The following is a 26771-nucleotide window of genomic DNA, read 5'->3' on the forward strand; positions in this document are numbered from 1 at the left end:
AGAAACATGTTTGCCTTCTTTGCGGCAGGGTGCGGCAGTAGGCTGACAACCTCGAACTAAGGGAAGGGTTGTGCCGAGGACTTCACGCCTTCCTTCGCTCTCTTGTATGTGGCGTGGGCAGAAGTGACAGTCAACAGGACGCATGCAGAGGTATATCGTGTGGGAATTGGTCGCGAAAATTTCCAACCATGGCTTATCAAAATGTGTGTGCCAAGTAAATGGAGCTACCGACAAGAAATGAAGAAAGAAGTACTGGTAGAAAAGTGAACGGGCTGGTTTCTTTCAGGGTTCTTTGGCCAGACGCCGTGTTTTACTAATGCCTATACCAGTGATTGCAATCATACTCATCAAGCAGATAGGCCTCTCCCGACCTGCAATGACATCGCAAACAGACGCTTAAACCCGACGTGCTGTAGAACTTGAGGTTGGCCGAAATGCCGCCAAAGCAAAACAGATGGAGAAGAAGGAAAAAAACACCCCATAATTCTAGAACCCAAGACCCAATCAATATCTGGACACTGGGTCTTTCTTTTTGGAGCTCTTGGGGGTAGATTCATAAAGGTCGTCGTCTGAATCTTCGTGGAGCGTCTCCTGACGGTTTCTGAGGTCGACAGTCTGGATCGAATTACCGCTGAGGGGACCAGGCGTTGCAGCAGCATCGGCACCGTGCATCGTGACCTTGCCAAGAGCACTGTCTTGCCGTCCCAGATAGCTTGGGGTGGAGCTGAAGCCTGGGTGGTAGGGCTCGAAAGCCAGACGCGGCTCTTCACCCGAGAGTTCCACTGCGCTGCCGGATCCTCCGGGTCTGCTCCAAGAAGAATAGTTGGTCTCTGATTGGGGGTCTCTGAAGGGGTCTTCCGTCAGAGGTTGCTGTTGCGCTTTTGGCGGAGGGCCGGGAGGCGGTGCGAATGATTCCGAAGCCTTTCCCTTGCCATTAGCTTCAGCTGGCCTCGTTGGCAGAGGAGGTGCCGGCGTCGAACTGGAAGAGGACGATTGTGCCTGCTGCCATTCCTGTGGCGGGTTGGAGTGCTGGTCTTGTGTACGAGTTGGATGCTGGTATTCAGCCGCCTGGGGACTGACGGGACTCGTATTATCGGACCGTGGACCTATGCCAAGTTGCTTCCGAGCGCCAAGAACGGCCCTTTGATGCTGGTTGAGTGCCGACTGGAGTTGCTCATTCGTATCGATCAGGTGCTCCATCGTGTCGTTGTCAGGGGACGGGTTCTCTGCCACCATGTACATTTGTATACTTCGTGAGGCGCTCTGACATCTATCGGCAAATTCCTTGATTAAGTCATTGTTGATGACCTCCTGAGGGGGAGTGTTGACCACGACTTGCGACAGCAGCTTGGCGGAAGTTCGCGCTTCCTCCAGTCTGCTCGCGAGTTCCACGGGGGTGGGCAAGGTCCGGTTGGTATGGTTTCGAGCGAAGTAGTTCTGGGAATGGGAGTCGATTGCGGGTACATTCATAGTCCTAGGCTCAGGGCCGGTCATGGATTGCCTTGGCTTCTGAAGGAGCATGTATGTCAGTTGGGCAGATAGGAGGGGTCGATTCGGAAGCGGTCCTACACCATATTGCTTGTAACTGCGCTCTTTCTCCTTCTTCCACATGGAGATCAGCTCGCCAAGACCTTGGTCGTCGGACTTGGTGGCCTCAAAGGTATCCAACGTCTCCGACAGTATTTGTTTGACGCTGGGGTCGTGCGTAGATCGGTAGAGTTCCTTGACCGTATCTGTAAACTTCTTGTCCATGTTGCGCGTGAAAGTCGGGCCGGGGTTGTCGGTCAAGATGCGGATCAACATGATGGCATTGTACTGCCACGAGGCTTTGGCATGGTTGTCTTTTGAGAGGTATTTCCGGATGACCCGCGCGCACTCGGCGGCGGCGGCCGGGGAGGACTCGGCGGCATCGACGATGGGCGGGAGGTAGAGGACTTCATCACCCTGAAAACACGGAGTGAGCAGGCAACTTTGGAGGTATCGGGACATGGGCGAAAGTGAGCATACCTGGGCATTAGGGCCCCCAGACTCGCAAAATTGTCTCTGAGAACGAGGTCAGCAACTGCTCATAGCGTTGGGAAGGAGGGCTTTGCGTACCACGCTGCGCGCAGCGATAGCTTCGGGAGCCTCGTTCTGCGGGTCCGACGACGCCGACGCATCACTGGGTCCACTGAAGCCTTGCGGAGAGGGACGTCGATCAGCACTTCCTTCGCGGCGACCCTGCATGTGTTGGAAAGGACAAGACGCAGAGAGCCCTCTACTCACTGTTCGTCGTTCGCTTCTTGATGGTGCTCATCATGCGATTAACGCTAAGCCCCTTCATGGCCTTCATCTTTGCCGTCGTTGGCTGGCGTCGAATCGCCTAGGCGTTTAAATCAAAGGGGAGGTGGGATATTTGGAGCACGGATGCAAGAGCCCTCGGACAAATAGACAAAGAGCAGGCGAGGGATTCGAAACGGAAGAACCAATCGGGGATTGAAGAGGAAGTGAGATTTCGATGTAGCTGTTGGGAAGCGGCGGAAGCTATCGCGATCAAGTTGACAAGCGATGACGGATGCCCGTGTTAAAGTTCGGTGCGAACGAAATGACAGCAAGGCGGGAGCAGCAAGTGTGCGTGTGGCAGGCAGCGGGAGGAGTTTGGAGGAAATACGCAGGGCCTATCGAGCTGCAGCCTGGAAGTGACGCTCGGAGGTAAGTATCAGCAGGCAAAAGGGAGGTAAGACGACGTTGGACGGGCCAGACGAACGGGGGGTTATCTTAAATTAAACCTCAGCCCGGCTTCCCGCACTGGACCACGGGGTCCTATACAAACCACCACACAGCAAATAGGATATGCGTCGTAGTGCGTGTGCTGGACCGTTGGAGAAGTTTTGGCGGGGTGATGGAGAGGGAGAAAGAGGTAGCGTCAGGCGCAAGGGTCCAGGTCAAGTAGGGTTGGGTGGGTTTGTCTGCGCCTCTCAGAGTACGTAGAGAGGGAGCGACTGCGAGTAGTGGCAACCTTGGCTTCCACGAATGCTCCTGTCTTGGGATTCTTTTCTCCCTTTTTTGTTTTGTTTTTTGCTTTTGCTCAAGAGTGCTTGATGAATCTATTCTGGAGATGGGCGCAGAGACCCCACCGCTGTTCGCTTGCTTGATGAGAGAGGTTGGGAGAGATGGATGGAGGTGGGTGTTCACGGGACCGGTGGATATGGCATCGACAAAAACTTCCTGCGTACTCGCAGTGTAATAGTGATAGAGCGCCTCACAATAATACTGTCTGCTACTAATTGCAAATTACATGGGATGTGCGAGCTGCAAGCAAACGAATGCGTAACAGTAGTGGGAGAGGTAGGATACCTCCCTACCTGACTAACCCAAGGCAGGTAAGTAGGTTTCCCACTGCTGCGGCGAGGTGACCCAATGCTCCTCCCAGCAAGCATGACGACGCCTCGAAGGCAAAAGCGATGCTCAAGAGGAGCCAACGGGATTACTTAGGGACTCCCTGCTACGAATCCCCAGTACGTACATGCACACATCATTCGCACCCCTGTCACAATCTGAGTGAAAGCGAGACCAACCGATGTTGGATTCCAGGGTACCTTCTCGGTGTCAAATCGCGCTTTGATGCCTCTCGATTCTACAGGCAATGAACGCCATGAATGCACCTTATTTGGCCCTCACCACTGGCATGGATTTGGGGTTTGTCTGGAGAACCCCCACGTCAAGATTGGTCGCATTAATCCGAGATGACGGGTTTAGGGGAAGATTCATGCTGTAGGTATTTCCAGGGGTCCTCTTCTATATACCAATTATCGGACGGCCGTGCCCCTGTTCAGTCTCCAGTGACGCCTGGCCCGGACCCGGACCCTTTCACTCACAACGACAGACAGACAGAGACACACACGCACTTACTTGCTGCAACGTAAGTCTGCACAGCCTCGTTCTTCCACGCAAGCACTTGCACCACTCACCACTTACGTACATCGACGACCGCACCACGAGACATCCTATATCACGGCGCCTTTCAGTTGCGGAGACGACCAAGACGCCAGACATCAGAGGCCACGCAGATCGCCTCTCTTAGCGTCTCCGCGACTCTACAGCGTCAGGTTGCCTCCTCGCACAAGCCTCCAACCCCGCAGTATGTCTCGAATGTCACCATCTTACTTGCCAGCCAAGACGGCTCCATCGGAATACTTGATCGGTAGTGAAGCCCACTCATGCTCTACGAACAACTTCATTAGCGACTGCTCGGTAATTTGCCCACGCAGCATGGCGCGGTTGTCTACGGATGCTGTCTATCCCCGCCCATCACCCTTCAAACCTGCTTGACTCCGTATGTCGTGATGCATGTTCAGCAATTCACGACGAGTAATCCTCTCCTTCGTCTGACTCGCCGTCGGCCAACATGTCTTCCACAATCAGGTTTCCTGACCGTCCAATCTTTTGTGCCATCGTCTCCTCCGTACTGGGCTCGTATACAATCCGGGGCATAACAGATGCGATACGGAATTGGTACTCGTGCTCGTAGCCTTCGGGCTTCGCTGTTGCCTTCTCCGTCTTGACTTCCTCGGCCGTCAATACGTCGTAGCATTCCACAAACGCATAGAGTGCTTCCATCGTTGTATCGTTTCGGAATCGGCGCACAATTCTCCCCCCTCCGGACGACTCGGGCAATTTGAGCGCAATTCGGACAACATCCTTGCTGCTCGCCGGCGGCTCTTCATCCATTATCGTCGCCCGCCAGCGTTTCCACTTCTCCCGCTGTTCCTCGCGTCTTGCGGCAGCCTCGGTCTCTTCCTCGGCCTTCCGCGCGGCCTCCGCCGCCGCCTTTTCCGCCTCGCGCCGTTGCCGTGCTCTTTCTCTGTCCTTGGCCAACGATCGCTCGTAGGCGGAATCCTGTTCGTTCCTGAGGCTCCGCGTCACTTCCTGCGCTGTTCTGTCCGCCCGAACGCCTGCCAGGTCCGGCGCATACTTGTTAATGGCGGCCTGTGCCTCCGAGAGATATGTAGATGCTGGCATAGGGCCGGCCAGGCGCTTGATGATACTCATTCTGGTGCTTCCCTCCTTGGGTGTGAGGCATACGATTGCCGAGAACGGGTACTTGGTGCAGTTGTATTCTTGAGCAACCTGGTACGCTTCCGAGTCCAGTATGTTGCCGCCCCACAGAATGACGTTGTTTGCTGGGTCATTGATGAAGCTGACCACATCGGGGGCCAGCAGCGTCTCTCTCGTGAAGGATTCTGTGTCGTCGTGCTCGGGCGACATGAGGACCATGAGGAGAAATTTGAGTTCTTTTTTGGCCAGGTCTTGCGCCTGAGCAACGCCACCCTCGAACCACGGCAACCCCGTGTTACCGTACTCTTCTTCGAACTCGCGTTTAAAACGTGCAGCCGTATCCCGAGGCATTAACATGCGGCGTCCATTGGTGCTTCTTAGTCCAGTTCCCGGTCCACTCGTGATGGCCCGTGGCCGAATCTGCCTTGGGAGGAAGTTGAGCACGTAGAAGACCGTACGGAAGATCTTGGACGCGATACTGTATCCGATGCTGAAGGGTGCCAACAGCAGCCCGATCAGAAAAGGAGGCCGGTGGAAGGCATTCGGCTGGGGAACGACTCGCGGTGCGGGCTCAGGGCGATCTCTTCGGGGAGCTTGCGGTCGGCCTGCCGAGGCATGCAAACTTTCTTGGAGGTTCTCATGCCGTGCTGTTGTCCGTGGAATGTCCTGCGCTATGGCTTCCGCGACTGGGTCGGGGCCCTCGCCGTCAAAGAACTTGGCGATGGCGATCTAGAGGTTATGGTCAGCACAACCTACAGACGGGACTGGGTTAGCTCTGTAAGTGATGACTTGCCTGGACATTCCATTGTGACCGCTGCAGTAGTGGTACCGCATCCTTAAGGTCTTGGTTTGTGACACTGGTGTACTGCTGCAAAGCCTCTTGCTGACTTGCCGACAGCTGTCCCAAGTCTAAGTCCCCGCTCTCCGCCATGTTGACCGTTGACCGCAGTAGCAAATCAACAACAATCAGCCAATGTAGAGATGGATTGCAAATGCTGTGTTGCGTCTCAAAGGTCCACGAATCAGGGAGTTGAGGATGAGGAAAGAAATCGAAGTCAGATGGGGGCGCGGCTGTGGCCAGGTATGTATCAAGCTGGCAGCGCGAAGTGACAGAGATTGCGTCCGAGAAGGATAACAGCAAGGTTGGTGGTGCCGTAAGAAATCGATGAACTTCCAAACGATCAAGGGCTCAGCGGTTCTGCCCTAAGAAGAGAGAGGCTGGAAGCGCGGGCTTTGATAGAAAGCGACGGGTGTCTGAGGTGGTGCAGCCGCACTTGACGTCCACAAGGGCTGGTGACGACACTTGTCCGTGGCCGTGCATGTGGAGAGAAAGGAGTGGAGGCTTGGACACCAGGTACCTACCTAGGTAGGAGGCAGGCTGGGTACCGCGTCGGCGGAACCGCGTCTTAGAGGCCACAGCGTGTTAAGAGACTCTGCGCTTATCAATCGCTTATCGACGTTAGACTTGACTCGCGAATTGCTACCAGCCAGAAATGCAACTAAAAGGTATTGTCTCTTGTGCTCTGGGGTAATTGAATATTGGAGCAAGTAGTGCAACAACCAGGAAGACACATACCTACGCAGTGTAATGGCGAAGCACAGTGTTAAAGCACCGAGTGGTAATAAGCTGCAAATTGCAACAAATCTGGTACCCAAGTCGTCCTCCCAGGGGTTGCTTTTTCGGCTTCAGCGCTTGGCTTGGGGCGGGTCACCCAACCTCCTACTGCTATCGGACAATGCCCCCCTTTCCCCTTCTCTCTGCATGACCTGGTTATCTCTGTCTTTATTCTTTTATCGGAGGAGGCGGCGCATTACCTCCTTCTTTCCTACACCGTCGCCGGCCTCGCCCAACTGCCTACTTTGCCTATCTTCCTGCTTGCGATCGGCTACGGACATCCTCCTCGCTCTGGCGCGCGCGCCTACATTTAACCCTGCCTTGCCGCCGTACCCTATTACAACGACTTCGCCTTACATCATCCTTTACCCATCGGGTTGATCGCCGGCCAACATCACCAATACCTTCGTACGGATATCGTGCGTGTCCATGACCGAGACACTTACCCCACCAACAGTGTGCAAGCCATGGGAAATGTCTGCAAGGATCAAGTGCGTCCGCCCAAAAAATGACCCCCGTCCGGCTTCGCGCCAGCCCCACGCGAGCTCCATTCCTTCACTGTGTTCTTCTCTGCCCGCCTTTGTCTTCTGTCCCCCCGCCCAAACCAGCCCGGTCCCTCCCCGTCCACATCCAGCGCGCGCGTCCAAATCATGAAAACGACCTCGACGACAATCCGACCATGGGCTCTGGATTTGGCTGACTCTATGCAGACGTCGTAGCGTCGACCAGGGCGGCAAAACTCTTTTCAACCGAATCTATTGATCATGGCGACCTCGCGATACCCCCAGTCCGACCTTCGTCGACAAGTCGGGTCGCCAAAGCCCAAAACCCGAGGCGAGTGGACGCGCCTATGTACTCTCTCGACCACATTGACATGGCACCGCAGCTGACGTTCGTCAATTGCATTAGAAAACAAAGAGACACTATGCCGAAACGTACTTATATATGGACACTGCCGATACGAGAACACAGGTTGCGCCTTTAACCACGACCAGACTCGATCCAACTCGGTCCAGAACAGCCCCGGCGGCCAGAGTAACCAGTCCGAATTGTAGGTGCCCACCCGCTACGTTGTCTTTGGTTTTATGCACCGCCATTACCGATCCTGCCACGAATGCCGGAACCCGTCGTCACCACCCTCAATATTCCGGTGCCTGTCTCAAAAAAGGTGGAAATGTTTCTTGATTGTAGGCAAGCTTCGAGTGACTCTATGATAGATGACTCGTGGTCGTTCGTTGAAGCGGCCATAGTTCTGTTCGACAGGCTCTATACCCCCGTGGGGAGAAAAGGAGGAGGGGGTTAAGCCTTGCGGTTCTCACTGGAAGCATGTGTTCTCCGAAATGCCACGGGCTATGAAAAATCCCCAGGGCCGGAGATATTGGTTCTGGTAGTAGAGACCTAGAGTCATGCAATCTGGGAAGGAGGGCATTCTACTGCTGGATCTTTGAATGCCCTAGAAGATACGACGCCGGAACCCGAGCACACTAAGCCAGCCCGATGGCGGACACACAACTTCATTTGATTAAGGAGCAGAGCTGACATATGGACACCCACAGCGCAAGGAAGGCACTCAATGTCGACTCGCCGTCATTCACTCCGGCTGGCCTTCCATCGGCGGCATCTCCAGGCGCAAATGCGCTGGGTGGCCCGTCAAAGAAATCCACATTTTCCTCACAAGCTGCCAGTGCAGCTGTCTTCACTCCCAGAGGAGCAGGTTGTATGTTACTGCCTGGTCTTTTCATTGGATGGGAACTCGGGCCCGACTAATCCTTCATAGCTGCGACACCTGCTGCTGTTCAGGATGGCGAAAATTCATCGACTGTCTTCAACCCCGCAACTTTCCGCGAGTTCACCCCTTCGAATTTTGAATTGAGTACTGGGGTAGGAATATAACGTCGTGCATGTTCAGCTGAAACTTGAAATACTAATACGCTTGCAGATAACCGCCAATGGTACGGCCTCAGATACGGGGCTCTCATTTGACCCCTTTACTATGCCCAATGTTGGTCAGGCTTTGCCGGCTACACCCTTCAACCCATATGCAGACGACCCGACTGGCCTTGCTGGTTCAAGCGCGGCATACTTCCAACATCAGAACGCCTACACCGCCCCTCTCCAACCGGTAAGATTTTCGGACCGGAATCAAATATGACGAGACTGATCAAAGGCAGCTCCAATACCACCTTTACGCTCCTGTTGGGCCATACAGAGACGACCTGTTGCCATTTCAGAGACAAGTACACGACTTCTTTCTCCCCGAGAAGCTTCGAGAAGAAATGCAACGCAAGTCCGAGGCCTTACAGCAGGTCATGCCAAGTAAGTTGGCAAGAAACATTATCTCAAAGTTTTGGAGGCTGACCTCTCCACAGACTCGACTCTACCTCCGCTGGACAACTATTTTTCGCTGGTTCCTCTCGATACAAGTCATCGGAAGAGCTCCAGTGTGTTCGGCTACACCACTTGGGTATACAAGGCGACATCCTCTAAGAGCGGGAAAACCTATTGCCTCCGACGTCTTGAGGGTACGCTACGATATCAAACCTCGATGCAACCCAGGCTGACGCACAACAGGCTTTCGGTTGACCAATGAGCAAGCTATTCGCTCGGTAAAAGAATGGCGAAGACTTAACAACGGCAACGTGGTGACCATCCATGATGCCTTTACCACTCGGGCATTTGGTGACAGCTCTCTCTTCTTCGTTCAAGACTACCACCCTCTATCTAAGACCCTCGCCGAGCTGCACTTTGCCCAACCGAACACAACCCACGGTACCCGTTTCAGCGCAAAGAACCCTATTGCGGAGAGTGTCTTGTGGGGTTACGTGTCGCAAATAGCCAACGCATTAAAGGCCATCCATGCCTTGAACCTGGCTGCCCGTTGCCTCGATATGAGCAAAGTCATAGTCACTGACAAGAACCGCATTCGGCTAAGCGCGTGTTCCATACTGGATGTGGTCCATTTCGAAGCTCGTCGCCCGGTTCAGGAGCTGCAACAGGAAGACTTGATCCAGTTTGGCAAGCTGATACTGTCTTTGGCGACCAATACGCCACCAAACCAGCTCACCAATCTGAAAGGATCGATGGAACAAATGAGCCGGGTGTATTCTAAAGAGATCACTGATACTGTCTTGTGGCTCCTAACTCCGGCTCCAGCGGGCGCCACACCCAAGGGGATCGAAGAATTCATTCGGGGCATAGCGGTTCATATGGTGGCCACGCTGGACGCCAGCCTGCAAGAGGCCGACACGATGAAGTCGGAGCTGTTCCGCGAGTTGGAGAATGGTCGGCTGGTACGCCTGATGGCCAAGCTTGGTACCATCAACGAGAGACAAGAGTTCGATGGCGACAGAGCATGGTCAGAAAACGGCGAACGGTACATGCTGAAGCTGTTCCGTGACTATGTCTTCCATCAGGTTGATGCAAATGGCAATCCTGTGGTGGACATGGGCCATATCATCCGATGTCTGAACAGGTTGGATGCCGGCAGCGATGACAGAATCTGCCTTACAAGCCGAGACGAGCAGACGAGCTTCGTAGTCAGCTATAAGGATCTGAAGAAGCAGCTCGGCAATGCTTTCGGCGAGCTGCTTAAGGCAGGAAAACAGTCAACGGCCAGAGGATTCCAAGGGTCCTCTCACTAGAATCGGGAGAACTGGAGAGTTTCCGGTTCCGATCACGATTATTTCCACTATCACCAAAACTCTAAGAAAGATGCTCCCATCTGTTTGAACCGCAGACCTCGAGGCGAAATCAACGACAAGACAAGCAACGCTTGAGCGCGACGGCCAATCACATTGGTTTACGCTGTTGGATTCCGCATAGAATGTTGGAGCGCGTGAGAGATAGATAACCGGGGCGCAAGATGGGCAGCACTTGCGAAATCAGAGCGGACAGGAGTCAATGACTGGGACAGGAAAGTGATGCAAACTAGTAAATAGATGACAGATGAGCGACCTCACAGGATGCGGGGGTCTCTTTTTTACCTGACCTGACGCACGTGGTAGATGAAGCGACACGAGGAGCGAGCAGTTACGAAACAAGTTTCAATTCATTTCCTTGCGCTTCTTGGGTGACGAAGTGTCTGGATGAGCAGCCTATTGTCTTTGGTAAAACGGGCAGTTCTTTTTGGGAACAACGCAAGCCATGATAACTTCGCCATCGTGAGATTTTGTGTGCCATGGTCTCGTCATTTGGGCAGCATGTTGGTATGTGACATGCCATCATCATTCATGTCCTGCTGCTGCGGGTATAAATATCGATACAGCCGTGCTATACCATGGACCAGAACCTTTCCATTTTGGTTCCTCTTTGTCAAACTGGTTGGCGTCTTGGTTCCTTACTCTCTCTTTCTCTTTCTCTTGAGGTAGAGTTCAACATAGGTAACCCTCTCCGCCCTAGCCAGCTCATGATTTCGTCCTTGTGGTTTCGTGGTGTCGCGGTTTCTCCTGGGCTGAGATCATTCCTCGTCGGGTTGCGCAAAGGGGTTCGCTATGGGCTCGCTGCCGTCGACGGGGCTGACGAGAACAAGCAGAGTTCCGCGAGCGACGACGAGGCCAAGGGATCTCGTTGTTTCATTTCCTTCCTCGTCTGTCGGTTTTGTGTGCAGCGTGTCAGCAATGGCCTTCACGGGCTATGTAGTAGACAGTCTCACCTCTCATGACCTCCTGGACCTCATCCAAGACGAGGTTCATCAATGCATCATATCCCTTGAGTGTGCCGGTGACTGTGCGTCTGGTCAGCAAGCTTTGCTCCGCGTTGAAGTGTTGCCGAGAATGATGTGAGTGACTGACCTTCACGGCCACCGTTGAACTTGACGGTAATCTGCTTGTCCATGTACTTTGACAGGTCCAGGATGTTCTCCTTCTTGGGTCTCTCGCGGTCACCGCTGGCCCCCTGGGGTGCTCCACGGTCGCCGCCACCACCACTGCCGCCGCCGCCGCCGCGTCCTCCTCCACGTCCGCGATAGCCGCCGCCGCCACCACCTCCTCGGCCACCGCCTCTGTGCGATCCTCTGTCTGCCATTGCGCGTGCGATTGTGTAGTGTGGAGAGCGTGTGGAGGTCTTCGTAGCGTTTTCGCCGGGAGACTACAAGCGGTCTGCTTGTGATCGGATTGATCAATGGTCTTTAGCGAGTTGTCGTCGTGGCCGTGTTCGGAGCGCAGGGGTGTGTGGTCGTCCCGAATGACGTTGTTGAGGTTTGTGCTTGTATTTTGCTCTTTTGCGGCCTGGGGAAGTGAGGTCGGTGATTCGGTGCGAGGAAAATGAACAAGCTTGAGCTTTGGTCCGGGCTGTGGTGGGGCCATTTAGGTGCTCAGCGCGGTCTCCCCCGCGTCGTCGAGAGGGCCGGCCTCCGTGATTGGCGGGGTCGCCGTTGGTCGTCAGACTATCTCAGGTATCTAGCCTACCAACCTACCTACCTACATACTTAGGTTCCGGATCCGGGCGATATGATAAAGACGGAAATATCAGATATGCGCCGGGTTTGTTATGGGTCATTCATTATGTGAAGGAGACAATAGTATAGATCTTTTGGGATGAAGACGATCGATCTCCATTCCGCTGAGGCTCAACGCGTCTGATGGTCTTTACAAACACGAGCTCAATATTTGGGGCGTTGACAGTTCACTATCATCATGTTGTACTTGTACCGCGTGTCGACAGCGCCAGGCTTCACTGTGAGACGGATTGTATAATTCCGCTGTTGCAGTGCGCGCAATGCTTCTCTGTCGTGGGCACGAGTTGGACGGGTTTTCTTTTCCACGAATGCCTTTTTAGATGCCGACAGATGGAGTTCACAGGCAATGCCAAGAAGACAGCTATCTCTCACGACAACGGGAGCAGTATGTTGACTTGAGTCACCCGCTCTGGACACTGCTGATCGCGTTGGACCGACCAGGTGGTTGATGACTTTTTGGCAGCAGGAGCAACGCCCGAGTAAAACACCTTGTCGCCTTCATAGCAGGGCGCGTCACCGACAAACGGACAAGAGATGCCCGAGCACCCAGTTGATTTTCAGCGACTCGGCCAACAGCGACCAACCGGACTGCAAGTGACTAGAGTTGGGTGGGAGGGCCTGGCTGTGCAATCCTGATCGTGTTCGTCCACTGACAGCAATCAAGGAAAACCACCCAAAAGATTGAAAAGGGGGATTTCTCATCCCTGGTTCAAACCAGACGCGTAAAGTGCGCGATATATTTCCTGTGTGCGGCTTTAACTGTGTGGGTGACTTTGAGCGAGTGTGTCTGAAATGAATGTCCTGCTTGCAAGTTCCAAAATGTCTTGGCAGTGCCTCTGCGCCACCGCAACGATGAGCAGGAAACGGGCAAAGGGAATACGCTAGGCATTTCTCACACGCCAGGCAGCCAGGGGTTTGGATCGCAAGGGGGCCCCAGTTCGTATCGGCAAGTGGAAAAGAGAGGACGAGATGGCGAGAGTCTGCGGGTGGTAAATTGTGAAATTGCATCCTCTCTCTGTTCATTCGGAGCCATCTGGCCATTCGTTTCGTTATTCCTACGCCGCAGGTTGACGTACTACGGTGACGAGGCCCCGACGTATGTGCAGGAGTGAGAAAAGGAACGGCCCTGGTGCTCAAAGTGACAGTCATCGCAGTGGAAGTTACTATGTTGAAGGACGAACCAACTAGAATTAAACGACCAACCGATTAGCAATGATGATGAGGCGGAGAAGGGGTAACCGCCGCCCGGGGGGCCAAAACTTCACAGGCCCAAAAACAAGGTGTTTGTTCTGGCAGTCAGCGTCGGAGGTCGTTGCATTCTGGGGTTCCTTGGGCATCGGCACATACTTGGGGCGTGCGCTCCGGTAGGACATCTGGCTTTGGCATGTCAACGTGATGGTGACATGCCATGCGGAAGCTTCACAACGAACAGGCGAGAGGGCTGCTCCGTCCATAGGCGGCTTCAGAGCTGTTCTGCGCAGTACTACAGAAAGATACCTAGGTGGGGTGAAGTAAGTGCACTTTGCTGGAGAGAAAAGTCATGTCCATTTGCTGCTGAGACGCTGCCTGAGTCGGGCAGTCTCGGCGGAGGGCAATGCTGTGTGCTTTTGAGGTCGGTTGTGACGATCAACAACAGTAGGAGGGCGTAGGTTTGGGAGTGCGTTCCTCGCGTTCCGCCCCGTCCGAAAGAGACAAAGCTTCCTCAATGTCGGGTCTCTGTGTGGACACACAACCCCGTTGCGCCATCTCCTTTCCAGAATGGTTCTATTCCGCGCGAGACGAGCGGGCGCACGGGTTCCCTCCTCGAGGTAGTCCGTAGCCAGTTATATCTTACTAAGTAACATTAGGGGATGGATGGACGGATGGTGTAGTCAGTCTCTTTGCTCCGCCCCTCTGTCCTCGGCCCGCTGGCGAGTCAACCGTCAGGGTGCAGTGTAAGTGTAAGCAGGGTAAGGTGGCATTCAGAGGTCGGGATGCCTATTCAAGAGCCAAGACGGTATGTACCCATTCAGGCGGGCAGCGGGGTGTCAAGATGCCATGCCCGAGGAGGAGGGGCTAGCCCTCTCTCGGTGGCCCAGGTTGGTAGGTGAGCAGGTGAGGATCATCGCTGGCTTTCCCACCCGCCAACTTTTCTTTGTCAAGGTTGTTTGTTAGTGACGGTTTCTCCCTCGAGTCCCTTCCCTTCCCTCTTGAGCAAGTGAGAGGGAGGAGTGGGCGGGATGAGACTCTCCTCTCAAAACGCTCAATGCCGACTGGCTGGCTGGCTGGACGCCTCTGTTACCCCAGTATTCGGGCTGTGCATGCATGGTGTTGGAGTCGGGTCCTTCCTGGATCCCCTTTCAGGGAAAACCAGGTGGCTCCCCGTTCTCCGCTCGTAATACAGTATGTTACTGCTGGCTTGTTCCGACCTCCAGTTTTCTACATTTCCCAGCGCTTCCTTCTTGCGAGAGGGGTTTGTTTCGTCCGCGGCCCGGTGAAGTGCATCGACCGGTTGCCTCACGATCAAAAACCCGCAAGCGAAAGGTTCCCCTTATTGTTCGAAGAGACTGTCGATTCGCAGCCCACCCCCTCCCCCCCCGTCGAGTCAATCCCCCTTCTTGGCTCGCAGCCGGCCTTTCAGCTTCCAAGCCTTCATAGGGCTGCCGCCGCCGATTCCACTGTCTTACATAAGGAGTCCAACAACATACGGATACGGCATCTACTCATCTTACCTGATATTAGTCGCTCAATTTGCTTCTTTTTCAAAACGATTCTTCGTTGCGCCGGATGCCCGCGCCACCCCCGGACATACCGCCTCGAAACTTGTGGATGTAATGAATTACTACCAAGATTATTGTTGCCCATGATCCCTTTGTTGCTGCCGATTTCACCTCCTCGTCTGGGACAAGCTACTGCGACATTTTCATCGTTGGAGTCAGCCGAAGCAAGAAGAATCAGCTCGAGAAAAGGGCTCGATGAGGAGGGAAAACCGCGCATCGTCAACGGCCAGGGTCTCCTTACCTCCCCAAGGCCCAAGCAAAGTCCATACCATCACCAGGGGACAACAGGCTTCTTGGATAACCAAGGACGGGAAACGGAAAAGAGAAAAGGGTAAGCAAGGGAAAGAGAAAGAGGGAGAGGGAGAGGGAAAGAAAGAGAGGCGGGAGGAGAGATAGCCTTGGGCACGCAGCCCCGAGCCCAGTCCAATCCAAACCAGCCCAGTATGAGGTGTAGCTCCCTCCACCACCGCCTGGACCTGGTCTTGATTATTGTTCTTTCGGGTCCTTCTGGCAGTGTCTTGAGGGCATCGTTAGTGTACTATCTACTGAACAAACAAGTCCCACCCAACTGGGCTGCATTTCGGAGGGTGCCCATCCCGGTTCGTACGCGCATCATCACCACATTCCGCCGCGTTGCCTTGCATCTCACTTTCACCTTCACCTTTGACTGTACCGTCCCACATCACCTTGCCTCGCATCTCCTCCTTACCGCGATTGAATTGGTAGTTGTGGCAGTCTCCCCGTCAAATATCATCGCTCACACACTTCCCATCCGCCTCATTTATCTTCAAGTAGGTAGCCAACGTCATCTCACTCCCATCGACCATTAAACGCCGCTTTGAATTGGTCTCAAGTGTCCTCGGGTTCCGTCCGTCCAAGCTTTTTAGACTCCTCCCTCCCCCGACGAAGGAAAAGAAGCACGCCGGGTCCCCTCCCACCCCCGGCTCCATCCGTTTAGTGGAACTCCCTCCGCCCTTGCTGCACCATGAGCTGCACCTGCGGCTTGTGAGGTGCCACTCGCTCCACTCGACTCCTCTGCACTGCACTGCATTTCCCAGCGTCCACACTCTCTCTTTACCTCACTTTCACCGTCCCGATCTCACTCACTCATGCTAGTCTTCCTTCTCTCGTCCCCCTTACCCGGAACCTCTCTGCCTTGCTTTCTCACTCTGACAATGCTTACGACACACAGAAAACTTCGACAGCGTTTAACCTGAAGCTTTGATAGCGGGATCACGGCACTGGCCCACTCCTTCTTATTGGACAATTCATCGTTAACCCGCCTGTCTCTTCCAGCTGCGCCCCCGCCGCCCGCCCGCTCTTTCTCCCTGGGACGGGGTCCTCTCTGCTTCCTCCTTCCCGAGTTCCCCCATCCTATCCCGTCTGCTTCACTCTTGTTGTTCCCTCCCATCTCTCGGCGCTACTATTTCGTTTATCCCTCCCCCCTTCAGTGAGGTGCCAGCCGGTAAGTTGTGTTTACCTAACCTAACCTTACCTAGGTACCTTGCCTACCCTACCTTAGTCTCCCGACTCCCGTGTCCCGCCCCATTCCAGCCAGTCCCGTCCTGTGTGGCCGCGCCCCGTTTGGTCCACCGTCCCCCGTACAAATCCCAAAACAAAACCCGATTCCAACCCTCCTCAACCTCGTCTTCCCCCCGTCATTCTTGGCTTTGCCGCCTTGTTCGTCCCCCTCTCGATCAACAATTCTCTCGCACATCTTTCCGTCGAAGCTTGCTCTATTCAAGCTCCAGCTCCTGCCCGTTACTGCTACCTGAGGCATTCCTTGCCGGGCCCTTACCGGTTGCCACCACCACCATCTCATAAGGTGCTGCTTCGCCATGAACTAACCAACTCTCAAATTCCAGAATCCCTCTTGTTACACTCCGAGGCTCTCCAGCCTTCACGTCTCACACACGCTCCGGTGGCCAACCATTTCACGTTATCATCTTTCTTGACGGGGGAGAAAGGGGGCCGCAACCAAAAAGAATCCAGCTCGCTCTTGTGGGATCATCCATCTTGGCCCCGGTGACATTCTCGCCATGGCGCATGCCCAGGATTCTCAAGAGCCCCATAAACGGAAACGGGACGCAGACGACAGCGGCGCGCAGCCTGCCCATTCTGATCGCATTCCCCAGCCTCCTCCGCCTCAGTCAGGTATGTGCGGTGCGCCAGTGTGTGTGTGAACCAAGGCCGAAACCTTGCAACAAAACCAAAAAGAAAGAACAAGAGCAAACCCATGCGCGGGAAAACATGAGCCGTCGATCTCGTCCATCAACTGCATCTTGTCGTCGTCGTCGTCGTCGTCGCGCCCGGAGGCAATCGAGGTTAGACTCGCCATTGATCCCTCGCCCCGGCCTGCCAGCCAGCGCCGCCCGCACTTTGTTTTCTATCCTACCCCCCTCCAACTCCGTCCTTCAGTCGTCTCTATCCGTCTGCATCGCAGCTCGTTATTGCGGCTCTGTTCAAGCCACTTGGCAACGCTTAAACCGTCTTGCCATGGAATAATACCCCCACCGGTCTCACCTGCTCGCACTTCGTCTCGTCTCGGCTATCCGTTGAACGATTGCTAATTATTAACTCGAAAGGCAATGCATCCATCATCAACTACCTCTCCAAAGCCAGCGCTTGCAGGCTCAAGCTGATACAAGGAGAACCTGAAACATTCTCTGACGTGCTTGGCCTTTTAAATCAATATGAAGGTATGGTTTCCCTTTATTTGACCCGTGCGAACGGAATGGAACGTCAGGCTCAATCATCGACGACAGGAGTTCTCAACAGACACGAGAGTCTCGCGGCCAACCTGGGCGCCAAGCTGACGGGTCCTCGTCTGCTAAAGGCGATGGAAGGAGCCTTTGAGGGCCCAATCATCACCAACCCACCGCCTGCCTATGGCACAGCGCCTGTGGGCTGGCTGGACATAGTCACATTCGCCAAGACGAACCCCGACAAGTTTGTCCTGACGACGGGTCATGACGGTGAACGCACCTGCCAGTTCTACCTCAATGGGTTGCAGGTCCAGATTCTGGAAGACGACTGGCGCCTAATCATGAACGGCGCGTTGGACAGGTTTTCCAGCGTGTCGACGGCCCCTTTGGAAGAAGACGAGACGGCAGAAGTGGCGACGCTTGAGATCGTGGAGCAGCGACTGCAGGTTCTCATCAAGAAGGCCGATGAAATCGCCAAGAGGGCGCGTCAACTGAACTACCACTTGAGCGGCCGGAGGGCCGGCATCAACTCACGCCATGGCGGCCAGCAGGGGAGCAGCTCCGCATTTCAGTCTGTCAACCATGTCAGAGGGCATGTTCCTCACGGCTCTGGCTATGACCTACACGCCGACCTTCTTCAGCAGTTTCTGTCGTCTTCCCAGGCTTACCCTCCTCGAGTTCCGTCCAGCGCTGGGCTCGAGACAGCACATTCGACTGGCCAACACACGCCACCTGCAACAAATCCTCATCCGCACTCACTTCCATTGCAAGGCCGCCCGGCTGTCATGCATACCCCTGTTGTACCGCAGCGAGACTCGTCATATGACCCGTCATCGGCGCACAGAGGTATCATCACGGCAAGAATAGAAAAACTGAACAAGGGCGACCAAATTTGGCCACCATGCGACCGCTGTCGCAGACTCAAGTCTCCATGCATCAAACATCTCACGGCCTGTCAGGGCTGCACCAAGAAACATGCAAAGTGTGGATGGAAAACCATTACCGAGGAAGAGATTGCCTGGCTCAATCGCGAGGCGAGTAGCAGTACCGACGAAGCACACGCCGAACAGAGCCCGGTGCACCAAGCACCGGTGAGGTTGCTGCGATATGACCCAACACAAGACGACGGTCGATCCAATGAGGCGCCGCCGGTCTCTAAGAATCTTATGCCAGGAGGAGATGCATCTCGGCCAGCCAGTAGAGGGCAACAAGACCACCACCAACGATCGCCTTTAGACCAGGGGTCTCGCAGCAGAACAAGCAGCTTCATGGACGTGGAGCATGAGCCTCCGCCCCCGAACCAGAAGGCATGGATGTTAGAGCCGCAGCGTGGAGAGCAGCTCCCCAGTATCAAGAGAGACTTGTTGCTCAGTCACATGGCGTCAGCGGCAACAGCCGCTGCTGATGCTCGCGATGCCAACTCAACGACATCTGCAAGCAGCATGGCTGGACGATAGCCAAACATGAATTGGGTGGAGGACGAACGTGGTAAATGACGGTTTGGACCGCCTTAGCAACACATAGTCTCAGAAGAGAGGGACCAACGGAAAGGCTTCGAGAGAGCGTATCAAGTGCGTATGCGATGTATATAGTGTGCGTATGTGCGAAATAATGTGTGTGTGTGTGTGTGTGTGTGTGTGCGCGCGCGCGCGCGCATTGCGAGGTGCGCCTGAGCCAAATTAAAAAAAACTCACATGATGATAGGTACCATTTTTGGTTTGTAGGTGATCTCATGTGCGGTTGCTTGATATGCTGTTGCTACACCAGCAAAGAGTACCTACTCCCGATTGCCCACTGACATGAGCATGAGAAGCCATATGAAGCACGGACCAAATCAAGCACCACCTTGGTGGGAACTTGACAGGTAAGAGTGGGTCGCGCACGGTCCAGTCTGACGACCTGAGAGGCCGTAGCGCCGGCCGCCTGGCGCGTTCTCTTATCGAAGCAATGAGAAAAAAAAGTTGCCCACGTCTCTCCTATCATCATCCATGACGAGTTGCTCTCTCACCTCCCACGACATGATCTCAACCTAAAAGTCCTCGTTCCATAGACAACGACATCTGTCGCAAACCGCCATTCTCTTAGCATTCTCAGTCGATGTTGCTTCAGAGCCCGGTCTCTTTCGTCATCCCTTCGCATCCGCGCTTAGCCTTTTCCCTCTGATCCAGCTGGTCCCCTTTCTCTGTCGCCACTCTTCGCCTGATGGCTCACTCTCCCGTCCACACCGAGTTCATGTCTGCAACGGGCGATAGGCCGGCCACACGCCGGGCGCCGGATACCACCTCATATCCCGTTTCCCGCGAGAACGGCGACATCATGCCCGACACAAAACAGAACCCGACTATGAGCGCAAAGGAGTCGCCCTTTGCCAAGTCATGGGTGCACTTTGTCGCCGGAGGGTATGTTCTGAACCTTTCCCTCCCTCCGTGTCTCTCTTCCGAAACTGACATCTCTTTTCTTCTCCTTTCTCTAGTGTCGGAGGCATGACAGCAGCGACCCTTACAGCACCCCTCGACGTCCTCAAGACCCGTCTACAGTCCGATTTTTACCAAGCCCAGCTCCGAGCCTCCCATCAGGCCCGCGCCCAGGCCGTCGGCACCATGAGTCCCTTTAGGGCAGCCATCTTCCACCTCCGGGAAACGTTCCAAATTCTCGGCTCCGTCTACAAGATTGAAGGGCCCCGCGCGCTTTTCAAGGGCCTCGGCCCAAACCTCGTCGGCGTCATCCCTGCTAGGAGCATTAATTTCTACACCTACGGCAATGGCAAGCGTTTGATCGCCGAGTATGGCAACGATGGGAATGAGTCGGCCTGGGTCCACCTGTCAGCCGGCGTACTAGCGGGCATCACAACGAGTACGGTGACGAATCCCATCTGGCTCGTCAAGACGCGGCTGCAGCTTGACAAGAACGTCGCGCAACAGAAGGGCGGCTTGCACAGGCGACAGTATCGCAACAGCATGGACTGTATCAGGCAGGTTCTACGCACGGAAGGATTCACCGGCCTGTACAAGGGCATGAGTGCGAGTTACTTGGGTGTGGCCGAGAGCACTTTGCAATGGGTACTTTATGAGCAGATAAAGAACCGACTGGCGGCAAGGGAGGAGCGCATTGTCGCGAGCGGAAGGGAAAAGACGTTTTGGGACCAAACAGTGGACTGGATGGGAAATGCCGGTGCTGCCGGCGGTGCTAAGCTGGTCGCGGCCATCTTGGCTTATCCTCACGAGGTATGGAGTCATATTCAATGATTTTTTTTTTTTTTGGGAGACAAGCAGCTAACACTACCGGCCTAGGTTGCACGGACAAGATTACGACAGGCACCCTTAGCCAACGGACAACTCAAGTACACTGGCCTCTGGCAGTGCTTCCGCGTTGTATGGATTGAAGAGGGCTTCATGGGACTCTACGGTGGTCTTACCCCTCACCTAATGCGCACCGTCCCCAGCGCCGCCATCATGTTCGGTATGTACGAGGGCATGCTGCGCATCTTTGGGGCCCCCAATAAAGCCGCCGCGAGCTTGTAATTTCGTTGCAGGGGAGAGGTCCTGCAGGCTCGGACAATGGACGACGACAATCAGCCATTCGTCGTTTTAACGATGGTCTGGCTCAACAGCACTTCTCGACTACCGCCGGCGTGTCGCTCAGACCCACCAACTGCGACGATCCGGAACATTTTGATGTAAAAACACAACCTTCTGTACTATATGAATCACAAACCGCCAACTATCGATGATGATCGCAACTCTGAGACGGACGAACCGGCAGACGAGGGAACTCAGCAAAAGCTTGGCGTAACAACAACAAATATCCTCCTCACGTTGCAGACAACTTGGCACTCAAAAGAAGCTCCCCAGGGGGGAATCACTCCTACATGTACGATACGGAACAAGAGCGACTTTAGATTTGATTTTGATGGGAAACAGGTCCCATGGTTGGGATGGCTAGCCCGCCGAGGAAAAGCGGTTTTCTACCGAGTCTCGCAGGCATCTAGGCGGGAGCATCAGGTGGCGTTTCATGGGAAGGCCAAAAGCACATGTGTTTCCAAGAATGAAATACTGCACCTGGCCATAGCTTCCCAACAGGCCAGAGGCATCCTCTAACGGAGGATGCATTCTCTGTACAATAATGTATTTACAAAAACCCAAATCAGAGGCATCACCTACCTACCTACCTACCTACCTACTACGACATGGAAACTAAACGTCAAAGGAGAAAGTCGTTCCTCCCATCGCTCGTTTCCTGGCGCTACAGTGATGCTTTAGGTTTCAAGAGCGAGGTTCAACGTTCCGTTGGAATGAGGAATTCCAATGTCCTTGTGTCAAGAGTGAGGTTGGATGAGCATCGTTCATAGCCGCTGCTGGGAGATGATGGATCCTCTAGTCGTCTCCAAGTACCTAGTCGCCGGCCCTTACTAGGTATGGTTCAAGTGTGGTATGTGACCTCCACTTAGAAAAGCGTCTTTTACAACGCACCTGGTCGAAGTACAAGCTGACGCCAGGGGCATGCATCTCTGTGCGTCATAACACCAGCCCTCTCAATCTGCCTCATACCCTCGTGCGGTGTACAGGATGGGAGGCAAGCATTCTTAGTACTAGTCCTCCCGATGACTAAATGCTTCCTGGCGAGACGACATGGCAAGGAAAGATGATCTGAACTGCCGACAGTGCAACGGTGCTGCTGCATAGCTGTGCTTTCCACCGATACATGCCTTGCACAGGACACAGAGAGGGAGAAGCTCGTACGCCCGCTACAACGCAACACGAACCTCAAACTACAAAAAGTGTAATCCTTGTATACTATGATTCGCTACTCGGATAGCATAGGCAAATTATCCAGTGGTCATGATTCTCAATTTTGTAACGCCAATTTCTTCGGCCCCCTCTCCGGAGGAGAAAAGCAACGCTGATGCTGCCCGGCTCGGCGGGTTTCGTGCTCGGCGTAAGGGAAGGATATAAGAAAGTAAAACATGAACCAGGAAAAAGACTATGGGAGGGGGATTTGACACAGCCCACAAAGTCCACACCAGAGAAAATGGGAGAAAGATAGACATCCTAGGCCACCAGCCCACCCACGCCACGAATGAAACCACCTCTCGGTTCGCTTTTGACCTTGTCACTCCTCCCAACGCGGATGATCATTCATAGGAAAGTGAGCTCTTCGTTGTCAGTCCTTCTAGCTGAGTATCGATGCGATGATGCTTGGGCTGTCGTTTGCGCAGTTTATTCGGCGGTCGCAAAGCTGACGAGGAGAAGCTGAGCCGGAGCTTCAGTCACCACGCGTTACGGTCCCAGTTGGGATCTTGTTTTCATGTGTCAGTCAATCATGGGCTTTTTCATTGGGAAGAAGTACGAAACCAACCTTGCACAAACGCGGCCAGGACCTTGCTGCCGGTCTGGAGCAGAGGGTGGCCGACGACGATGCGCAGGAACTTTTCGAGGCCGGCGCGGCGACCCTCGATGACATCGTCGCTGAAACGGTTCGTGAAGACCTTGCCGGGCAGAGGCGGGATAGTGACCCGGGCGCTCTCGCGCTCGAGGATGTCGCGAAAGTACTCAAAGTCGGAGTAGCGGCGGCGCACGCTCGAGGCGCGGAGCTTGAAGGCGGGGATGTTGGTGCGGCAGACGATCTCGTAGTCGGTGTACATGCTGCGGCCCATGCCGTGTGTTCGGGGGTTGCGGACCTGTGACCGGGGAGTGTCAGGAAGGACTTACGGGCGGTCGGGGGATGCGGGATAGAGCGGCTGGGTAAACGGGGCGAGGAAGACAACTGGATGATCCCAAAAGGGGGGGAGGGCTCCTGCTACTGTTGGTGCTGGCTGTTGCGAGCCATATCGGGCTTCTCACCTCGATCTCGAGAAAGTTCTCGGGCGGGCCGTAGATCTCGTCGAATGACTGCTGTCGGTTGTCCGGCATTGCCTGCATGATGGGCCGATGGAAGCGCGGCGAGGCCTGGCTTCCCGTCTGTGAGCCGGTCGGGGATGTGGGAGAGGTAGGCTCAGCGCTGGTCGCGCGAGCGGCGTTCTGGCTTCTGGAATCCGTTTTGACGGCTTCCCAACGGAGAGTGATTCAATCGTCGAGGTGCCTGTTCCCAAGGGGGGTGGGTTGTCGACACAGGAGACGGTGTGTCGATGGGTCGAAGTGACTGACGTTCTTGTCGATTTGGATCTGGGTGGACGGATCGGCCCTCGTCTTCCCGGTTCGCGATGCGTGACTGAAACACTATATGGACTGCTGCGATCTGGAAATTGTGGTGGTGATGTCGTAGTCGAAGTTAAGTTGCTTTGGTGAAAAGTCGAGGTGGGAAAGTAAGGTGGGGGAAAGGTGCGAATGTGGCCGATTACGACAGAAAGACAAGGACGCACAGCGTTGTTTAGCTGGGATTTGCGGGGGAGCAATCACCAGTGACCAGCCCAGGCTCGGCCGCAGCCGCAACGAGGGCCGATTCAGCCATTTCAAGGCAGGAGACTGAGCCGATGTACCAACGTCTGGGAGGTGGGGGCGCCCTTTGGAACTGGAGCGGGAGCGGTGCCCGATTGAGTAGGTGGGGGGCGACTACCTACAAAGCTGTTTGAACTGCCGTTTTCCCCTGCAATCGACTAATGAGACTTACACATGGTCAACACATACAGATGGTAAAATCACAACCAAAAGGGCCCAATGGAGATGGATTGCGTTTGGATTTCTCGGGTAGTGCTACATGTATGCTAGTTAGCCCACTTCTCAAACTCCGAGGCTGTTTGTACATTGCAGATTGTCCTCCACCGACCGATCTTGATCCATTCCCGCTGCCTTTTCGACTCGCATACGCCTGCATACAAATACAATAATCGCAACATGCAATCTGATGCCCACTCTAAAGCACCGAGCTTGCATCTCCTGGGTGGTGGCCACCCGTGATTCTGGACAACCACCTCCCGTCGCATCGCACCGATTACGGCGATTGTGTATTTGGACTGAAGGAGGAATTCTGGTGCGTTAAATAAGCCCTCTGAATGCAAGCAAACAACCACTAAACGCCAAATTCTCACCTCCAAGCCGAGCCTCTATGCATGTTTACATAAGTGTCTGCTGCCGTGGGTCGTTGAGGTAGGGTAGCCCCTTCGGAGCCATATGTATTCAGACAAGCCACGGAGGATTTGATAATCAGGTCCGAGCTGCGCGTGACATCAAACGGCGATCGACTGGTTGATTGTGTTCCATGTTTACGACATGGTCGTTATACCGTATCAGCCTACTTCTTGTCGGCAAACCTCTGGTGAATAGCACGGATTTGCTCCTCGACGTTCAGATTGTGAAGGTGGCTGATGTGCGCTTGGCTCTTCCCTTCTGGATTGCCGTCAAAGCTGTGGATCGCAGCCTTCTTTCGGCGGGAAGCTTCTTCTTCAGATATAGGATGACCGGTAACGCCATCAAACACGTCGCTTCGCTGGCTTGCCAGGCGCTTTAAGTTGTTCGCAACGTCTGCCGTGGACAGATTGGTCGTGGCGTATCTTGCTTCCGCCTTTGCTTTCTGGTCCTTCCATTGAGGATCCAGAAGTTCGACTGCGACAGTTGTTAGCACCATTGCAGGGTTGTTTGTAGATGTGCAGGGTGCAACTTACTTCTCATGTGATCTTGAAGCTCATCCATGGGGATTTGCTGCTTGCAGTTCGGGCATAGCGCCATCTGGACACTCTGCTTGTTGGCCGCACGCTGCAGTGCTCTTGGCACGTAGTTCTCCTTAATCTTCATCGGAGCAGAACCTCCACGTGCCTCAGCCCGCGCTTGTTGCTCCCGATTGCGCGCTTCCGTTCTTTCTTGGATCCTTCGCTCTTCTTCCTCTTCTTCTGCTGAACGCTGTGGGGGCCCGTTCTGGTATGACTGGTGTCCTGCCGGAGCTTGTGCCTGATACGCCTGCTGGGGCGCATACCCCGTATGCACTGGCAGAGTTTGGGAGTGGGGGGTGTGCGGGTAAGCGTTGTAGTTCGCATCTTCGTCAGTGGGCATAGCCTCTTCGATGCGGAGATTGGTTATCGAAGCCTTGTTTCTTTCTTCCAGTGACGCGTATTGCAACTCTGAGAGGTTCGTTGGGGGCGGAAGGTTCGCATGCTCGTCTGCATCGGTGAAAACGATTGTCTCGACAACCACAAAGTCGTTCCAGTCGATCCGTGCAAATTCGAGCTTCTTCTTTTCATCTTCCTCCTCCTTCTTCTTCTTCTCGATTTCCTGGAATTTCGAGTATTCGGCGCGTTGCTTCGCGCGACTCAGGACGTGGTATTTGTCATCGATGTTCTGCTGAAGATAGGCAATGCGCTCTTGCTCCAACTTCCCCCCTTCACCACCCAGTCCACTGGCCCTCAATAATGCCGTGTATTGATCTACCTGGTGCTGGAAAAAGTTGTGGAATGTGTGATTGGGGATGAGGAACTGAAACTGGGGGTTGCCGGCCTCGCGCTGGGCCAGCTGGGTCATAAACTGACGGCCGTTCTTGGCGACGAATAGAGCAGTCAAGCGGATGACTTCGAGGTCCTTTTGATTGATTCGGGGCATGCGAGCGGAGAATTGAAAGTCGGGAGGCTTGGGCGGGCCCTTGGGCTTCTCTTCGGCAGGGGCCGCGGCTTCGTTTGCGCGGCCCGCAGCGATGGCAGTACCACGACCGGCTTTGATCTCATCTAGTCGCCATTGATAGAATGCATGGTACGCATCGGTGTTGTTAAGGAAGCTGAATTTGGGGTTGGAACGCTCCTTCTCGCGAATCCTGTCCTCAAAAACCAGACCGTTTCGCGCAACGTAGCCCGCAGTCTTCTCAAGAACGTTTCGGATTTCACGGGGGGGAAGGACAACTCCGGCAGGAGGCTTGAGTTCGTCTAGCACGGCGGTGGCATCGCCGTTGGTTGTGGTTGAGGCCATGTTGGGTGGGAAGCGCGCGCGCTTGGGTTGATGTCGTCAGGATGCAGCGCGTGGAGCTCTTGATAGAAGTCAGACAAGAAAGACAAAGCTCTCAGGCCTTTCCCATTCACTTTTTCGGAGACACACCAGGACGATCTGAAGCGGACCTCCAGATTGGCTAGCTCAGTCCTTAGTCAGCAGAGTGGTGCTTTGAGAACATTTGAGAACACGGCGCACAGTCCAGGTTAAGTACCAACAAACACAACACGGAAGACGGGTCTGAACTTTTCCGAACAGCCTAAAGTTTTCATCGCTACTGTCGATAGGACAAGCATG

General features: G+C 54.4%; 9 protein-coding genes across 9 annotated transcripts; 3 read left to right on the plus strand and 6 right to left on the minus strand.

The window, feature by feature from the left end:
* Nucleotides 1–504: 504 nt before the first annotated feature.
* Nucleotides 505–2332, minus strand: CH63R_10000 (GAT domain-containing protein; the record flags this gene model as incomplete). Its single annotated transcript, XM_018304974.1, has 4 exons — nucleotides 505–1944; nucleotides 2008–2043; nucleotides 2098–2207; nucleotides 2266–2332. The coding sequence occupies 4 exons, from the start codon at nucleotides 2330–2332 to the stop codon at nucleotides 505–507; spliced, it is 1653 nt and encodes a 550-aa protein (XP_018154398.1).
* Nucleotides 2333–4341: 2009 nt separating this feature from the next.
* Nucleotides 4342–5968, minus strand: CH63R_10001 (UBX domain-containing protein; the record flags this gene model as incomplete). The annotated part of the gene is made up of 2 exons (XM_018304975.1): nucleotides 4342–5766; nucleotides 5867–5968. 2 exons carry the CDS (start codon nucleotides 5966–5968, stop codon nucleotides 4342–4344), a joined length of 1527 nt encoding a protein of 508 aa, XP_018154399.1.
* Nucleotides 5969–8928: 2960 nt separating this feature from the next.
* On the plus strand, nucleotides 8929–10293 carry CH63R_10002 (PAB-dependent poly(A)-specific ribonuclease subunit PAN3; the record flags this gene model as incomplete). Its single annotated transcript, XM_018304976.1, has 3 exons — nucleotides 8929–8968; nucleotides 9022–9174; nucleotides 9224–10293. The coding sequence occupies 3 exons, from the start codon at nucleotides 8929–8931 to the stop codon at nucleotides 10291–10293; spliced, it is 1263 nt and encodes a 420-aa protein (XP_018154400.1).
* Nucleotides 10294–11108: 815 nt separating this feature from the next.
* Nucleotides 11109–11674, minus strand: CH63R_10003 (LSM domain-containing protein; the record flags this gene model as incomplete). Its single annotated transcript, XM_018304977.1, has 3 exons — nucleotides 11109–11239; nucleotides 11304–11375; nucleotides 11443–11674. 3 exons carry the CDS (start codon nucleotides 11672–11674, stop codon nucleotides 11109–11111), a joined length of 435 nt encoding a protein of 144 aa, XP_018154401.1.
* Nucleotides 11675–16905: 5231 nt separating this feature from the next.
* Nucleotides 16906–19028, plus strand: CH63R_10004 (C6 finger domain-containing protein; the record flags this gene model as incomplete). Its single annotated transcript, XM_018304978.1, has 2 exons — nucleotides 16906–17020; nucleotides 17452–19028. The coding sequence occupies 2 exons, from the start codon at nucleotides 16906–16908 to the stop codon at nucleotides 19026–19028; spliced, it is 1692 nt and encodes a 563-aa protein (XP_018154402.1).
* A 745-nt stretch (nucleotides 19029–19773) lies between these two features.
* CH63R_10005 (Mitochondrial carrier protein rim2) lies at nucleotides 19774–21092 on the plus strand (the record flags this gene model as incomplete). The annotated part of the gene is made up of 3 exons (XM_018304979.1): nucleotides 19774–19970; nucleotides 20045–20795; nucleotides 20862–21092. 3 exons carry the CDS (start codon nucleotides 19774–19776, stop codon nucleotides 21090–21092), a joined length of 1179 nt encoding a protein of 392 aa, XP_018154403.1.
* A 1745-nt stretch (nucleotides 21093–22837) lies between these two features.
* Nucleotides 22838–23489, minus strand: CH63R_10006 (PX domain-containing protein; the record flags this gene model as incomplete). Its single annotated transcript, XM_018304980.1, has 3 exons — nucleotides 22838–22866; nucleotides 22927–23248; nucleotides 23412–23489. 3 exons carry the CDS (start codon nucleotides 23487–23489, stop codon nucleotides 22838–22840), a joined length of 429 nt encoding a protein of 142 aa, XP_018154404.1.
* A 798-nt stretch (nucleotides 23490–24287) lies between these two features.
* CH63R_10007 (uncharacterized protein) lies at nucleotides 24288–24618 on the minus strand (the record flags this gene model as incomplete). Its single annotated transcript, XM_018304981.1, has 2 exons — nucleotides 24288–24534; nucleotides 24596–24618. 2 exons carry the CDS (start codon nucleotides 24616–24618, stop codon nucleotides 24288–24290), a joined length of 270 nt encoding a protein of 89 aa, XP_018154405.1.
* Nucleotides 24619–24798: 180 nt separating this feature from the next.
* On the minus strand, nucleotides 24799–26456 carry CH63R_10008 (Pre-mRNA splicing; the record flags this gene model as incomplete). Its single annotated transcript, XM_018304982.1, has 2 exons — nucleotides 24799–25109; nucleotides 25169–26456. The coding sequence occupies 2 exons, from the start codon at nucleotides 26454–26456 to the stop codon at nucleotides 24799–24801; spliced, it is 1599 nt and encodes a 532-aa protein (XP_018154406.1).
* Between the last annotated feature and the right edge of the window lie 315 nt (nucleotides 26457–26771).

The sequence above is a fragment of the Colletotrichum higginsianum genome, assembly GCF_001672515.1.
Source record: "Colletotrichum higginsianum IMI 349063 chromosome 7 map unlocalized unitig_7, whole genome shotgun sequence".
Taxonomy (NCBI): Eukaryota; Fungi; Ascomycota; class Sordariomycetes; order Glomerellales; family Glomerellaceae; genus Colletotrichum; species Colletotrichum higginsianum.